The following is an 18,287-nucleotide window of genomic DNA, read 5'->3' as shown; positions in this document are numbered from 1 at the left end:
TTTCTTTCTTCCTTTCATTTCTTCCTATGTAATATGGTATCATAGCAATGTTTTTGGCTTCCAATTTTCTATTGTTGATCTTTTCTTTTGAATCTCTTTTTTTCTTTTTTCCGGATTGTCAATTGAATTTCTTTTTGTCATGTCTAATTCCAATTCTTCAAACACCTCGAATGCTTCCACAGATCAAAATACATCTGATGATCGATATTGTCTTCAACATTATGATAATCCTGGAACTATTCTCGTGTGTCAAATTTCAATAGGAGAGAATTATGCTTTGTATAGTTGTTCCATGAGAATTATGCTTCGATATTGTTTTCAACATTATGATAATCCTAGAACGAAGTATGACTCATCCTTTTTTGATTTAATCAACAATTCCTAATTCCTCTTTTTAGTCATACTAGTGCACTAAGATTTATTTAGAGGATTAATTGTGATATGGTTTCATAATCAATGAGACGATCATAAAACATGATACTAAAGTACTCTCCTATCTTTTCAGATTCATACATTAGACTCAGCCTTTCTCTTGCGTAAAGAAAACTTTTCTGGACTTCCAAATTTGCCATTGTCCATAAAAGGTTGGGATATTGATCTAAAAGTTAAACGCTTGCACTGCCAAACGAACCTTTTTGTTTAAACTATAGCGTTTTATCAAAAACTAAAGCTAAAAGCTTCCAAACGCTTCCAAAAGCACCATGTCAAACACGCTCATTGTATGTCGTCTTATTCACAACGCATAACAAAACTCCAACTGATCAAAATATTAGAATTAACCGGCCACAAGTCATTTAATTTATGCAAGTCTCGTTTGTATGGAATGATGACTAAGCAGTTAGGACTCATATATATGATGGATGTAGACCTTATAGAAACATGTATACAAATGATAAATTTGTTATGTGTTTATCTTTTGGAGTTAAAAATTGAAAAAATATTGGTTTGTTTGTTTTTTATCCTCTCCTCTATTCTCAAGAAACCCTATAATCAATTTGAACAAAAATTAATGTTGGGAAATTGGTCATTTAAAAAAAATTAACAACTAGTTTTTTTTTTTTTTACAACTAAGTGTAACAAACCAAGACCATGATAACATTCTTTCATTTTTAAACAAGAGTTACAGTCATCAAATTGTTCCAAAACCATCACATAGTAACAATGTCAAATTATCAGAGTAACAATATCAAAAAGAGCGGAAAACAGTGAGGGGAGAATGTTGTACCATCATGTCGGGCTCTTCCCTTTAGTACCGTAAGTAACCTGAAACCATAAATAATAAGTGTAAGCAAAAGTTTAGTGAGTTTCCCCAAAGCACAATACATAAATAAGTTAGTGTTATGGGCCAAATCATAGTCTTACAATGACAGAACTCACCTCAGTCCGCTGATAAATAACTAGATGCTCGGCTACAGAACCGAAAGATCCCACACTAAACACAAACAAATAATCCTAATCAAAATTGGGTTATAAACCATAACCATACGTCTAGAATCCCAAACCCAAACTCCTAGGATAAAAAGCCATATTACCCTTCCCATAATGGGCCTAAACAAACTTGGTCCAATAACACAATAATTACCGCAAGGCCCATAAAGGCCCAACTCATACAACTTAAGGCCCGCTAACAAAATCTTGAGGCCCACTCATACGTTAAATAGGCCAAGGCCTAAAACCTAACTACATCCCAAAAGTCTAAAGCCCAACCAAGGTCCAAAAGCCCACAAAGAGCCATTACGAGGTGTACGCTCGGCGTATGCATTGTACGCTTGGCGTACACGACCACAAGTATGCACAGTGTACCACTTGGTACGCCCAACGTACTAGGCTGCTTGCCACCCTAAGCCATTTAATGCTTAATCCATTCAACCATAAGGTCCATCTTTCAGATCTCATCCACTTTAGGTTTCTAATACATAAAGTTAGGAACTTTAACCCTTAGCATGTCATACAATGAAACCCAACATCCATTTTTTTCGAACAATACTCATAATAAGAACTCAAACTCTTGAATTGGCCAATAACAACCATCAAGATGACATTTTTATGCATCAAGAACAACAAAGAGGCTGAGATCTAACATATCTAACTCCTGGAGTTGCTTAAAATCACAAGGAGAACCCATGGGACCAAATTAATCTCACAAACAAACCCTAATATCTAACTATCAAAATGAATCATCAAGGTAGGAACTTTATACATTCTCTAGCTCCTAAAGTTGATGAAGACTCTGGATCTAAAAGCTCAACCTCAACAAATGCTTGGTCTCCAAGCTCCTTCTTCTTAAATACACACAAAAATGCCCCAAAATTACTTTCAAAGCTCAAGAACACTCAAAGGATGAATTAGGGTTTTAATGGAACGAACTGAACAATGGAGGCTGATGAGGGTAGAGGTCCAAAGGCTATAATGATGTTTAAATAAGGTTCAAACCCTAAAAGTTAGGGTTTGACCCAAGTAGCCGTACGCTCCGCACACACCACGTACGCCTAGCGTACGTGGTTAAACCCCCCGAGACCAAAGCGATCTCGTACGCTAAGTGTACCAAACGTACGCCCAGTGTACGAAGGACCAATTTTGCCAAAATTCTCAAACTTAAGGGACCAAAGAAGTAGTACCTGGAATCGAGTGTTACACTAAGGACCAAAATTAAAACAAAAATTGAAAATAGTTATCTTTTAAAACAAAAACCAAAACTAAAGAGAATAACGAACCACAATGACCAATTTTTATGATTATAAAAGGTTAATATTAGAATTTGGCTCGATACTTGGTGGGGCCCTACGTCTTTTAGGTTATGTTTTGATTGTCTTTTTGCTCTCTCTTCGTTGAAGGATGGTTCTGCTTTTGAATTCAGGGTCTAAAATGAGTGGTCTTTTTCTTGGCGGCGTCCTATATGTGTGGAGGTGTTGTGGCAACTCAATTCTCGAGCCCTTTAGAGGTGTTAGATTCGATTATTCTTCATTCTAGACCTAACGCATGGAGGTGAGAGCTTGATTCGACGAGAGTTTTTTTTTTCAATTCAGTTAGTTCGTTGTCATACTTTCGTCTTTTAGTTGGTAACTTTATAACTAGGTGGAATAAGTTCATTACTATTAAGGTTGATGTTTTTATGTGGCGGGTCTTGCTTGATCAGTTTCCGATGAGGTCTAATGTTGACTTGAGAGGTATTGATTTGGATACGATTCTTTGTCCGATTTGTGGTTTAGAAACGGAAGACAATTCTCATTAGTTTTTCAAATGTTAAGTAGCAATTGATGCGTGGAAGAGAGTTGCCTTATGGGTCGATATACTTGCCTTCTTTTGATTCGGTGATGTATTTGTTTCATTGGGCTTATGGAGATCTTCGAGGCGTTCGGAGAGGATCAAGCTCGATTTGATTTTTTTCTTCCTTAATTTGGGTGCATTGGTCGTATCGAAATATCATGATTTTTTGCAGCAACAAGTATTGGAAGCAGTTTTTATTTGATAATATTGTTGTGGTTTCTTTTAGTTAAAACACTAAAGCATTGAAATATGTGGGTTCAACATCCAATTCAACCTTGTAACTGTTTTTGCTACTTTTTAGCTAGCTTGTTAATATATAGTGCCGTTCAAAAAAGGTTGATATTAAATAAACTCCTCCCTCATGCTCATGCACATGGTGTGGAAGTGACACCCCTTTACATGTATGCCTTCACCGGGGTCCATTTTGCACCATCATATGTTTATGGCAAGTAATAATATAATAATTTAAAGATGCAAGTATACGTTAAATACATTTTGCAATCGTTTAATCTATTTGGTATGTTTCCCACTTTCCCTGCGATTGTATTTTATACTTTACCTATTCCACTTCTTCAAAATAAAATATAGCTAACTTTAATTAAAGTTACAAAAAGCATTCCATCCACTATCATTGTTATGAGTTCTAAAAATCATTGCGTCTAGATTCATATTGAGGCTTCTTGATCTAAATGAATACTAAGATTAGCATTTGTGCACATGTTTTCTTTTCAACGTTTTAAAATGTTGTAAGTAGCAAAAACAATTTTTTGAATCTCAAGGACAAGCCTCTTGTAATTAATCTACATTAAAATTTTAGTGTGCAAATGTATTTCTTGAGGAACACCATGATGAGGGAATTCTACATATATAGAACCGAGAATAATGAGATTAGAAAAGAATTTTGACGATCTAAGTATTAAAATTCATGTTACAAGGATTAATTAGAAAATGCAACTCTCAAAAACAAAATATACAAAAATTAGCAAATTTTTATGTGGAAATCATAAAAAGTAAAATCTTGGAAAACCTGAAATGCAAAAACCATTTATAATATTTTTATGTTATTTTGGTTACACAAACGTTTAACCAAAATAACTCAATAAACCAATTTCATAGCTTGCGTGCAGTTAAAAAAAAGTTACATAACACTAATGATTTGAATTATAAAACGACAAAACATTATTGATGGACTAATATCATAAAAGTTCTAAGTTTTTAACATGTAATTGGAAAAAGCTATAACATTTTATTATTATTATTGTTATGGCCAAAACTTTCTCACACAATTACCACTCTAACTCACTTAACGAGTTTCATTATTAACTCTATTATATTTTTTGCAAAATCAGTCTTAAAATTGGTTTAAAGTTCAATTTTGGTCTCTATAGTTTCCAAAAAATTACACCACATGGTTTTTAATATTATTTTTCGTTATATATATATATATATATATATATATATATATATATATATATATATATATATATATATATATATATATATATATATATATATGCTTTATTTATTTTCGGTTTTTATTTACTCTAATATATTCATATATTTTACGTTTTTTGTAATTTTTTAAAGTTTTTTTTTTCGTATTTTTTTGGTATTATATTTTAATTTTTCCCTATTTTTAATTTTTTTCATATTATTTGTTTTTATTTTTTCGTAGTTTAAATTTTTTCTTGACTTTTTAAAAAAATATAAAAGGTATTAATATATTAGATTATATTACAATAATGGTAATTTATAGTTTTTGTAACTTTTATTTTCATTTTTATTCAAGTAAATAAAAAAGTTATATTTATATTTATAATTTTGGTCCGATTTATTTCAATTTTATTTTTTTGTTCTTTAGTGCTATTATATTTATGTTACAAAAAAATTTAAATTTAAAAAAAAAAAACCTTGTTTATTGAGAATTAATGTATCAAGATGTGGTATAACTTTCAAATTTAATCATATTTCTATATGTGATATCAATAGTTTATATTTAATATAATATTTTTCAATTTGATAATAGATTAAAAAAAATAAAAGAAAATAATAATGCTCAGTTTCTCTAAAAAAAAAAAAAAAAAAAAAAAAAAAAAAAAAAACTTGTTATAATATTTTAAATTGAATTCAAGTTCATTTACTTGAACCAAAATAAATACATTAGAAAAACCATAAATAACAAAAATCATAAAAAAAAAACAAAACAAAACTAAAGGTAAAAAAGATAAAAAGAAAATTCAAATTGTTACAAAATAAAGTTAAAAAGTAAAATAAATAAAGTGTATATATAAAAAAAAACAAAAATAAAAGAAATATATATAAAAAAACAAAAATAAATAAAGCATATAAAAAACAAAAAATAAAATTAAAAAACGTATAATTTTTTACAACTTTAGAGACCAAAATTGAACTTTAAACCCACTTTTAACACTGATTTTGCAAAAAAAATAATAATAATAATAAGCTTAACCATGAAACTTATATATATATTTTTTAACGTTGATTTTGCAAAAAAGTAACAAGCTTAACCATGAAACTTATATTTTTTTTTTCTAATTACGCTTTTAGAAACTTAAAACTTTTATAATATTAATCCTGTTATTAATTTTAATTATAAAGCTTATATGAAGCAATTACAATTTCTAAAAATCAATGACGATCAGTTTTTAGCCAAATGATAACGATGTTCTGTAGGGGTGAGCAAACCCAAACCAAGAAACCGAGAAACCGATAAAAACCGATGAAACCGAAACCGAAAAAACCGAAACTGAATCAAAACCGACGGTGTGGACTTTAAATTTGTAAAAACCGACTTTCCGGGTTCGGTTTCGGTTTTGCCCCCAGAAACCGACCCAACAACCCGAGAAACCGACCCCTCTTTGAAACTGAGAAACCGACCCAACAAACCCGCAAACCCGATGCTTTTTCCTGATTATTTTATGTTTATATATATATATATATATATATATATATATATATATTAAAAAATAAAAATAAATAAAAGAAGCTTAGGTGTTTTTTTTAATTATTTAACTAATTGTTACATTACTGGAAAATGGGTTCAAACCCAAAACCCATGGGTTTAAACCCAGAAACCGTAAGTATATGGGTTGAACCCAAGAAACCGAGAAACCGCCCAAACGGATATCAGAAACCGAGAAACCGAACCGATCAGAAACCGACCCTATTGGACCAGAAACCGATCATTTACGGGTTGGGTTGAGTTGGGGTCCAAAACCGACCCAAACCGACCCATGCACAGTTGTTCTGAAATAGCAATTAATAGTTCTTAAAATTATTACTTTCATGTTGTCTTTTTTTAATTCAACGTAGACCGTTTGATTTATTTATTTTTTCTTTTTTGGATGTCCGACTCACGGATTAAGAAGCATTAATTAATTAATATAACAAAATGACGGTAACAAGCACAAAAATATATATCAGGTTTTTGTAAACATAAAAATAAATAGAAAACCACACCATCTAAATCATCTAAATGGCCCATATTAACCCGCCCTAGGGTCTATAGGTTACATGAGAGAACAACATCAAAGTTTCAAATTTGTTCAAAAAACATCATTCAAGTATTATATGTTCAAAAAACACCATCAAACTAAGACATATGTTCAAAAAACACCAACGAAGTACATATTCTGTTAAAAAAACACCATCTTTATGGTTTGGGGTAACTTACATATTGAGCCCCTAACTTTTTTTTCTTAACTCGAACGGTCTCTAGCGTTTATATTTATTTTGCCTTCGGACCATGATCGAGTTAAAAAACTAATATACCCTTATTAATTTCATTTAACATTTCTTTTTATTACTTGTTAATTATTTATACAATTGATATATTTATAATAAATAATAACATAAACTGTATAAATAACTAATAAATAACAAAAATAATGTTAAATGAAAGTAATAAGGGTAGATCAGTCTTTTAACTTTATATGGGTCCAAAGTTGAAGCAAATTTAAATTAAAGGGACCATCCGAGTTAAAAAAAAAAAAGTTAGAGACTAAATATGTAAATTACCCCAAACTATAGAGATGGTGTTTTTTGAACAGAACATGTCATTCGTTGGTGTTTTTTGAACATATGTCTTAGTTTGATGGTGTTTTTTAAACATGTAATACTTGAATGGGTTTTTTTGAACGAATTTGAAACTTCGATGGTCTCTTAAGTCATTTTCCCTAGGTTTTTATGTCATGTCCCCAAAAAATATATGCAACATAAGTAAATAGACAACATATATATATATATATATATATATATATATATATATATATATATATATATATATATATATATATATATATATATATATATATATATATAAGTGAAGGGCCTTTTGATTTCACAACATATTTTGTGGTTGCTGCTATTTGTATATATATGTTATAAAATATGATCAAATAAAAAAATAAATTATAGAGTAAAGAAAGACATAAGAGTAGAGAGAACTTCTATTCCAATACTTGTGATGAAATCATCAAGTTTCTAATACATATCGCTCACTATTTATACTATCCAAATAAGAAGAAAGATGAGCTATAATATGAATGCACATTATGATGGTGTATTATTACATTCATAAAACACATTGAAATGGTTGTTACTAATGCTAAATAATGATGGAGAGTTATGGGAGAAATGGAGAATCCAATGGTCATTCACAAACTAATATTTCATAACACTCCCCCTTGAATGACGATTGTATCATGCCTCGTTAAAACCTTAATAGGTAAAACCTCATGGGAAAAACCATTTATTAAGGAAAAAGAGTACATGATTAATAATAGATATTTGGAACAATTGCCTCGTTAAAAACCTTGCTAAGAAAACCCAGTGGGAAAAACATAGCTAAGGAAAAGAGTACAATGTGTTTCCAACTCCCCCTGATCATCACATCACTTGATTTCCTTAAAGCGTCGCATTCCAATATTTCGTACCATGTTTTCAAATTTGGATGTAGGGAGCGCTTTAGTGAACAAATCTGCCAAGTTGTTACTTGATTGAATTTTATGGATGTTGATGCCACGCTCTTTTTGAAGATCATGAGTAAAAAAAAAACTTTGGTGATATATGTTTGGTTTTGTCTCCTTTGATAAACCCTTCATTGAATTGGGCTATACAAGTCGCATTATCTTCATATAGTATGGTTGGAACGTCCCTGTTAGAAGTTAGACCACAACTCTCACGAATGTGATGAGTTAAATTTCTTAACCAAATACATTCACGGTTTGCCTCGTGAATTGCTATAATCTCTGCATGGTTAGAAGAAGAAGCAACTAAAGTTTGTTTAAGAGAACGCCAAGAAATTGCGATACCTCCACAAGTGAATAAATAACCTGTTTGGGATCGAGCTTTGTGTGGATCAGACAAATATCCAGCATCTGCATAACCAATTAACTCCGCATTTGATGAATTTGAATAATATAAGCCCATATCCATTGTACCTCGAAGATATCGAAGAATGTGTTTGAATCCATTCCAATGTCTTCTTGTTGTGCAAGAACTATATCTTGCTAATAAGTTTAAAGCAAAAGATATACCAGGTCTCGTATTATTAGCAAGATACATTAGTGCACCAATAGCACTAAGATATGGTACTTCGGGACCAAGAAGTTTTTCACAAGGCCGAAACTGGTTCTTTTTGGCATCTAAATGCCTTACTACCATCGGGGTACTTAATGGATGTGAGTTATCCATATAAAACCTTTTAAGCACTTTTTCTAGATAACTATATTGATGTACTAAAACTCCATTTTTGGTGTGCTCAATTTGAAGACCCAAACAAAATTTCGTTTTACCAAGATCTTTCATTTCAAAATTTTCTTTCAAACAAGAAGTGTCATTTTCCAATACTCCAGGAGTTCCAATTATGTTCAAATCATCTACGTAAACAACAATTATCACAAATTCTGATCCGGATCTTTTTATGAATACACATGGGCTTAATGGATCATTTTTATAGCCCTCTTTTAAAAGAAATGTACTTAAACAATTGAACCACATACGGCCAGATTGTTTCAATCCATACAAAGATTTATTTAATTTTACCAAATATACTTCACGAGAATTAGAAATTTGTGCTTCTGGCACCTAAAACCCTACTGTGATTTTCATATAAATATCATTTTCAAGTGAATCATATAAATAATCGGTAAATACATCCATTAGACACATCTTCAGTTTTGCATATGTTGTTAAACTCATAAAATAACTGAATGTAATTGCATCAACTACCGGAGAATACGTTTCTTCATAATCAATTTTAGGTCTTTGGGTAAAACCTTGTGCAACAACTATTGCTTTATATCTCACAACTTCATTTTTCTCGTTTTTTTTTTTTTTTTTTTTTTTTTTTTTTTTGCGCACAAATACTCATTCGTGTCCCACTGTTCTTACTCTATTTGGTGTACGGACTACAGGTCCAAAAACTTTTCGTTGAGTAAGAGAATTAAGCTCTTTGTTTATTGCATCTTTCCATTTTGGCCAATCTTTTCTATTCATACATTACTCAATAGATTTAGGTTCAAGATCCTCATTTTCTTTATAATCGCGCGCGGAACATGATATGAAAATTATCATCGATGTCTATCTTCTTTCGGTTTCATCTTACTTGTGTCATGACATAATTTATTGAGATCTCATCATTTTCATTTTTTCAGGTACCTCAGTTTCTTTTGTTATGTCATTGGGCTCTTCTGGAGCTTCATTAATCTTTTCAAAAGATTCTGTTTTCTCTTTTGGACCATCAATTATATTTGGTCCCTTTCGTTTTCAAGGATTTTTATCGTTGGAACCGGTTGGTCTTCCACGCTTCAGGCGTGCCTTTGATTCATTTGTAGTTGTATTTTTTCCTTCTGGGATATCAATTCTAACTTGAGGAAGTATAGTTGGTACATGAGACTTTGTTACCCACTTAGGGTCAGTAAATGCTTCTGGCAATTGATTTGCTACATTTTGTAAATGAATTATCTTTTTTATTTCAAGTTCACATTGACTTGAACGAGGATCTAAAACTGAAAGTGACAATTCCTTTCAAGAGATTTTATTTTCCAGCTTCTTTATTTCTCCCCCTAATGTTGGAAAATATGATTCATCAAAATAATAATCATCAAATATAGTTGTAAATAAATCTCTAATTGATGATTTTAAATATTTTACTATAGATGGAGATTCATATCCAACATAAATTCTCATTCTTCTTGAGGACCCATTTTTATGAAGTGAGGTGGAGAAATGGGTACATAAATTATACATCCAAACATCCTTGGATGGTAAATAATTGGTTACTGACCGCAAACCAGTTGAATAGGGGAGAACTCATGATAAAAAGTTGTAATTATGCATATAAATGATGTTGCATGTAAAATTGCATGCCCCATGTCAATATAGGAAGTTTAGAATGCTTTAGTAATGGTCTTGCAATTAATTAAAGGTGTTTGATTAACGACTCAGCTAAACCATTTTGTGTATGAACATATGCAACATGATGTTCAATAGTTTTCCTAAACGACATGGAATAATCATTAAAAGCATATGATGTAAATTCTCCAATATTGTCAAGTCAAATTTTCATAATTAGGTAATCGGGAAATTGTGCCCTTAGGCAAATTATTTATGCAAGTAATCTTGCAAAAACCAAATTATGACTAGACAACGAGCACACATGTGATCATCTAGTTGACGCGTCAATTAAAACCATAAAATATCTAAATGGTCCACATGGTGTTGGATGAATTAGTCCATATATATTCTCTTGAATTCTTTGTAAGAAACTAAGACTTTCATACCCAATTTTGTTCAATGATGGACTAGAAATTAATTTTCCTTGAGAGCATGCTACATAATTCATTATCTTGAAAAATCTTCTGGTTTTCAAGGAATGACCACTTGAATTTTCATTTATTCTACATACCATAATTGATCCGGGATGGCCCAACCGGTCATGCCAAACTAGTAAGGTAATATCATACCTTTTTTATTTTCAATAACATGAATCATTGTAATATTTTTAATAGCATGAATCATTGTAATATTTGTATAGTACAATCCGGAAGACAATACAAGTAATTTTTACAAAAAAACTTTTCTTATCCGATATAATTTTTGTAATGTTGAGATAATTTTTATTACCATCATTAGTTGTTTCAATAGGATATGCGTTAGACCGAATATCCTTAAAACTTAATAAATTTCTTGGTGATTTTAATAAAAATAATGCATCACCAATTGTAATTATTACCACTTGTGGTAATACTATATTCGCTCTTCCAGAGCCTTCATTCTTGGTGATTTAGATGAAAATAATGCATCACTAATTTGTAATTAGTGTCCCTTGTTGTAATATTATATTCGCTCTTCCGGAGCCTTCAATCATTTTTGCATTACCTGTTATTATATTTACATTTGCTTATCTAATTGATAAGTAAGCAAAATATTTTTCATTATTAAAAATGTTATGTGTTATTGCATTGTCAGCAAGAAATATATCTTCATTATTTCTTTTGCGAATATCCATGTTTCTTTTCAATAAATAAATAAAACATAAGAAACATTCGACTTAGAGAAATAAATTCATATTTTATTAATTTGAGAAGATTGTGACGACATCATTTCTCATGAAACGAATATGACATAAAAACATAATAAATGTCATGAAACAAAACTACACATTATTCTAATCAATCACCATCCATATCACCATTTGTCCCTTCAGGGTAGACAAGAAAATCGGTAACATCCAAATGTGTCATTCTGGTTGATCTTCATGAATATCACTTTGAATAAAATTTGTTTTGATATTTTTCTTTATATTTTAGAGAATCTTGATAAGGATCAACAAAATGCTTTAGTAAGCAGCATGTACAAGACTAATGATTGGTCATTCCACATCAATGACAAACATTTTCAACCTTTTTTTTTGCCTTGACCACTTTTATCATTAGGATGTGGATTTTTGCTATTTTCCAACTTCTGGTGATTACTTGTAATATTGTTATTTTTATGATGATTATAATAACCTCCACGACCTCGGTTAGACCCATGACTATTATGATTATATGATGTTGCATTCACTTCAGGGAATGCACTAGAACCGGTCACGATTAATTGGTGATTTTTCATCAATAACTCATTGTCTTGTTTAGACACAAGTAGACATGAGATTAATTCATATTTATTTTAAACTTTTCTCATGATATTGCTACTGCAGGAGAATGTTAGTACTATGAAAACTAGAGAAAGTTTTATCTAGCATTGTTTTCCATAATGAAAATAGAAATCAAAATAAAGACTTGTATGTTAAGGAATTGTTAGTTAAGAAATTCCATAAAATAAGTTGTAAGTATTGTACATGAAAAATTATAAAAAATACATACCTGAAAACTACAAGAACAATAAGGAGTTAGAGCTCTATGGTAGAATCGTGCTGATAACGTGTTATAAAATATGATCAAATAATAATATAAATTATAAAGTAAAGAAAGACATAAGAGTAGAGAGAACTTCTATTCCAATATTTGTGATGAAATCATCAAGTTTCTAATACATATGGCTCACTATTTATACTATCCAAATAAAAAGAAAGATGAGCTATAATATGAATGCACATTATGATGATGTATTATTACATTCATAAAACACATTGAAATGGTTGTTACTAATGCTAAATAATGATGGAGAGTTATGGGAGAAATGGAGAATCCAATGGTCATTCACAAACTAATATTTCATAACAATATATATATATATATATATATATATATATATATATATATATATATATATATATATATATATATATATATGAATTAATTTTGTCAAGTCTCTTTTTGTTTTGGGGATATTCTGAATTGGATCCCCAAGAAAATGAAAAAATATTTACATTTTTTCATAGAACAAGATGTAAGCCTCACATGCGAAAACGTCCTCCAAAGAAACCTGTCGGACATGAGCATCACTAGCATGATACCAAACCCAGTCATCTTTTAAACCGCCTCTCACATACGCCACGTAATGCCCTCCCCTTGCTGACCCTGAATGCTCCACCACCCCTATCAACCCGTATTGATATCTCTCTCCCCCTTTATCTTTACAACAACTGTACCAATCATATCACACACCAATTTCTTTTTTAAATATTATGTTATGTTGTATACTTTTAAGTTTTTGTTTCTTTAACTCTACTCTATTGTTTATTTTTTTATTGTTATTATTATCAACTATAAATCTATAATGGACTTTTATTTACGAAAATAATAATTTTAAAGATAACAGAAGCATGTTAAAACCCAAATACTAAATTTTGAGATGGAACATAAAGGCTCTCAAAAATTACATTTTTGGTCCTTAGGTTTAGATGTCTTTCTGAATTTAGTCCAAGAAGAATTTTTTTTCTCCTTTTGGTCCCTGTTTTACTGTTCTGTGACACTTTCGGTCCCCAGGTCCCTAAGTTAGCATCCCATCTGTTAATGTTACAAAAAATGACCATTTTGCCCTTCATCTCTTTGTCTACATTATGTGAAATTGGTTGGACAATTAGGTATAGATGAACCTGGATGATGCTGGTATGCTGTACCATCTTCCAACATATAGATTTCGACTAAGTATTGGAATTTTTGGGTTCATAAAGCAAGAAGAATAAAGATGAAGAAATGGGGGCAAAATGGTCATTTCTAAGAATTAACAGATGTGTTGTTACTTGTTAACTTATATGACATGGGGACTACAAGGCAAAAAGATTTCTTTTTGATCAATTACCAAAAAATCACCTAAGCACAGGAATAAAAACGAATAAAACAGAGAACCATACCTTGGATCCATGTATGGCTCAAGATCAATGGTATCTTTGAAATCAACATGACCATTCAATTTACTTAAACGCCCCCGAGCATCTTGACTTAACCTCTTCAAATGAATGGTCAAGATTGGTGGGACCTTGCTAATAAGAATCCTCTTAGATGCATCCCTTATCACCTTCACACTACTAGAATCCACCTCATCTTCAACCCCATTGGAATCATGTCCATTAGAATCTGTAACTGAACTTTGATGATGTGATGATAATCCTGAATTCCCACCATTTTCCTCACTTCCCCTTTCTTCCATCTCAGATGCTACTCCATTCCCATTCCTATTTCCATTTCCATTTCCATTTCCGACCCCATTTGGAACAGAGTCTTCAACCCCAGAATCAGAAGGAATACTTTGGATTCCGTTTCCATTCGGAAAAGAGTGTTCAATGCCAGAGTCGGATGGAATACCAATTCCGATTCCATTTGTCTTGTTCTTCAGCCTTGTCCTCTGTTCCAACAATGCTTTTGTACACTGCTCACACTGCCAAGCGTGATCGGTTTTGGAAAGAATCTCAGAGGTTGTGAAATAAGCTAAACATTTATCCACTGACACCTGGCAATCACTGTTATCCAACTCATCGGAATCAAAATCACTGTTGTTTTTAACACTCGGCCCAGAAACAACCTCAACCTCAGGTTCATCAAATAAACCCCCAAATCCATCAAAATCCGAAGCTTCTTCTGCAATCTCATTCCCATTACTAGTTGACGTTAGTTCTTTATAAGGAAGCAAAAGAATCTCCGATTCCTGAACTCTTGGTGCCTCGTCTATGTCTTCCCAAATATGTTCGTTACCATCTCCGGAATCTTGGATTCCATTCCGGGACACCATATCATGATCATTAGATGAACAAGGGTCAAGATAGTCCAACCACGAATCACTTGATGCCTTAGTTGGCTCCAGATAATCCAACCATGACAAGATATCAGATGAATTAGAGTTACCATTGCAATCATCCGGCGGAATCCCTGATTCCGTGATTGTAATTCCAGAGATTTTTTCCATTATATCCTCTTGAGTAGCAGGTGGTGAGGGATCAGAAGCTTTATGAACTTTTGTTTCGATTTTTTCACGTCTTTTTGGAGGTGTGTTTGGTTTCTTGGACTTAGAAACTAAAGGCATCTTTTTAGATGTAGATTTTTTTGTAGGTAATGGTAATGAAAGGTCTAAATAAGGTTCATATACATTTGAAGTATGCCCACATTCCAAACAACTAACACTGCTACAAATTTGTCCCCCAAAAAGGGCATCAACAAAAGTAGGATTCTCTTTTTGGACATTTTTATCCTTGCTACACTCCTCATTACACAATCCATCCAACAAAAACCGAAGCAACTCATGACTATCTTGTTGTTGGTACCCTTTAAATTGAGAGGCCATAGTGCAAATCGAGTTGAAAAGAGGCCGAGGGTTGATTATGCTTTTGTCAATTGTTGAAGGGTTAGTTTTGACAAAAAGTTTCTTTAAAGAAACCGAAAGAGGCCCAACAGGTGTCTCCAGTTTCATGAAGTGATCCCGTAGTCTATCCATTGCTAAAAGATTTTGCAATATTGAGTTGAAGAAACAAGTGTTGCCTAAGTTATTCAAACCTTTTACCATATAGAATCCACCACTGTTTTCTGGAGTAATTTCGGTATTTACGGATTTGACCTCGGTTATTACACTTCCATTTCCAAACCAAACATCCTCAACATCTAGAGTGTTTTTTTCTGATGATGGGCGAGTTTTTAGTACTTTCACAACACTAGAAAAAGCATCTTTTTCGTCTCCATTTTCTTCTGAAACTTGAACAGGAATAAGGGTATTACAAGGGAAACAAAAACGAAGATTAGGGTTTGCAAATTGGATAGCTAAAGGGTGATGATTTTGTTTGGAATGTCTGGTTGCATGTGTATGAGGTACTGTAGGAAACCCAATACCCCCACATGTAAATTGTCCACATTCTAAACATACCCAAATGGATTTGGAGTCGGATGTTGAACCACTTCCTTTTTTCTTGTTATGTTTGCCTCTTGGTTTACTTGCCCTTCTATCAAGTACCCCTTCCCTACAATCATCACATTTAGGAGACTCGAGAGATGTTATCTTTGAAGAAACTTTGTCCAAATTTATGCCTGTTTCAATATGTGGACATAGTCTTTTTTCTTGTTCAATTGTACCTCCATCAACTACCATTGTTGGAATTTTTTCTGAAATGTTGTTTCGAGAAGAGGTTGGAAAGTGTTTCTCCTTTTGAGCATTTCGGTTTGTTTTCTTCTTAAGTTTTTTCCCCATTTGTCCCTAAAAGGCATGGTTTGGTAATTGGTAAGAAGGGTGACAATTATTGTAAAAATAATTGAAGTAAACAAACAAGAACAAGATCATAATGATTGCCCAAGATACTACTAACAACAACTATTGTTGCGTGTTTGTCAAGTTGCAACAGTATTGTTGGCTTGTTCATATAAGAGCATAAATCATAATGCTTCAATTTTATTTGTATTAACTTCTTTATGTAAATGGTTGTCTATGTAAGGATTAGATGACAGAAGTTAGCATAAATTTTTCACAAAGTTGGTGTCATATTGCAAGTCTCCAGTAAACTGTGCTTGCATAGAGAAAAGATCCCCACCTCCATGAACAAAATTAAAAGAGATTATGCCTTGTAAATCATATGAATGTTAGCTGAAAACTATCAGACACGAACTCTTGGTTTTATAATGTCAAACTGTGAGGAAAAGCAGCGAAACAATTAACCAGATCGTATTTATTTGAACAAGTGGCGCCGAGGATTTCAAATCTGTAGAATGCAGCCATGAAAATTTCTTATGGCTATCAAATTACCAGTAAAATTTCGAACTAGTGTTCTCAATCATAAATACATTAATAGAAAAGATAACATGCATGCCAAATCCGATGTTCGTATCTGCTATCTGCTTTCAAATCTAGGCACTAGGTAAGTAATCAACAATTAACACCAACAGAAACCAAAAGAAATGAAATGAACAATCAAGAAACACTCACCAATTCAAGTTTCAAATTACAAAGTTTAAAGTAATCAGGAAAGTTCAGATGACTAGATTTACAAAAACAACTATAAAAACTTACTTGGTCGCCGCCGGAGAAGGAGGTCGACTTCACGGGAAAATAGGGATGAGATACCGGCGATCAGATGCCAGGATGAGGAGATTCCGGCAAGCAGCTAGTGGGAGCGTCTCGATCTAAGGCTCGGTCCAAGTCCTCGATTCTGGACTGTGGCCGAGCTCGAGCAGACAAGGGGGTGGAGGTGGAAGAGAGGGTTTCTTTGAGGCGGTGACTGATATTTCTCTTCCCATCATGTATTATTACTAAAGTTTCTAAAACTCACAATCCCAACACTCTTCTGAAAAAATGATAAATTATTATTTCTAAAAATAATCATTATGTTATTCTCCTCACTATTGATATCATTATATTTTTTTTTCGTTTAAATTAATAATTCACAGCTAGATAACTCACTAAAACCAATTGTTTAATGTACCTATTATTATTTATTAACAAGTTTTATATAATTAATAATAGTTTATAATATGTAAGAATTATGTTTACAAAATTAATTAAATTTTTATGGTAAAAAATCAAAATTATTTATTGATTATTTTAAATAAATTATTAATTAAGAGATATTTTTTTAATTATATATAAAATTATGATCGTTGATTTAAATAAATACATGTAATTATATCATCTTATAATTTGTATTAACTTTATTTTAATTTTTATTATATTGTTATTAATTAAATGCATTCGAGTGGGAAATTTAAAATTTGAAATAGATAATCAATAAATTAATAAGTGACATGACATTAATTAGAATGTTTAATAGGATGATTGTTAGGCGTGTCAAACCCATCAAATAAAGGGGTACGATATATTCCAAAAGAATCTCACTATATTGCACTAAAAGATAGTACAAGGCAAATATGGTCGATCCACAGAGACACTGGATAATTAGTATATACCTCTTTGCGCAAGGTACTATGGTCACCAACAGTAAAGAGGGGGGTTTAGAATGCAATGACTAAACAAACAAATTAAAAACACACGTAAACGGCTAAAATGAGAGAATTAAGTTCAGATTTTGTAAGGACTCCAACTTCATGTATGACAATCCAGCAATGTGAATCAAAGAT

At 31.8% G+C, this 18,287-nt stretch overlaps 1 protein-coding gene across 1 annotated transcript; it reads right to left on the bottom strand.

Annotated features, from left to right (window-relative positions):
* Window positions 1-13,076: 13,076 nt before the first annotated feature.
* LOC145000369 (ubiquitin carboxyl-terminal hydrolase 2-like) lies at window positions 13,077-17,479 on the bottom strand. The gene is made up of 3 exons (XM_078959582.1): window positions 17,224-17,479; window positions 14,093-16,416; window positions 13,077-13,381 (listed from the first exon to the last, which is right to left on the bottom strand). The coding sequence occupies exons 2-3, from the start codon at window positions 16,408-16,410 to the stop codon at window positions 13,162-13,164; spliced, it is 2,538 nt and encodes an 845-aa protein (XP_078815708.1). The 5' UTR covers window positions 16,411-16,416; window positions 17,224-17,479; the 3' UTR covers window positions 13,077-13,161.
* Window positions 17,480-18,287: the final 808 nt, after the last annotated feature.

The sequence above is a fragment of the Lactuca saligna genome, chromosome 6, assembly GCF_052625555.1.
Source record: "Lactuca saligna cultivar CGN05327 chromosome 6, ASM5262555v1, whole genome shotgun sequence".
Lineage (NCBI taxonomy): Eukaryota > Viridiplantae > Streptophyta > Magnoliopsida > Asterales > Asteraceae > Lactuca > Lactuca saligna.
The sequence above is the reverse complement of the archived record's forward strand: the minus strand, read 5'-3'. Positions and strand labels throughout refer to the sequence as shown.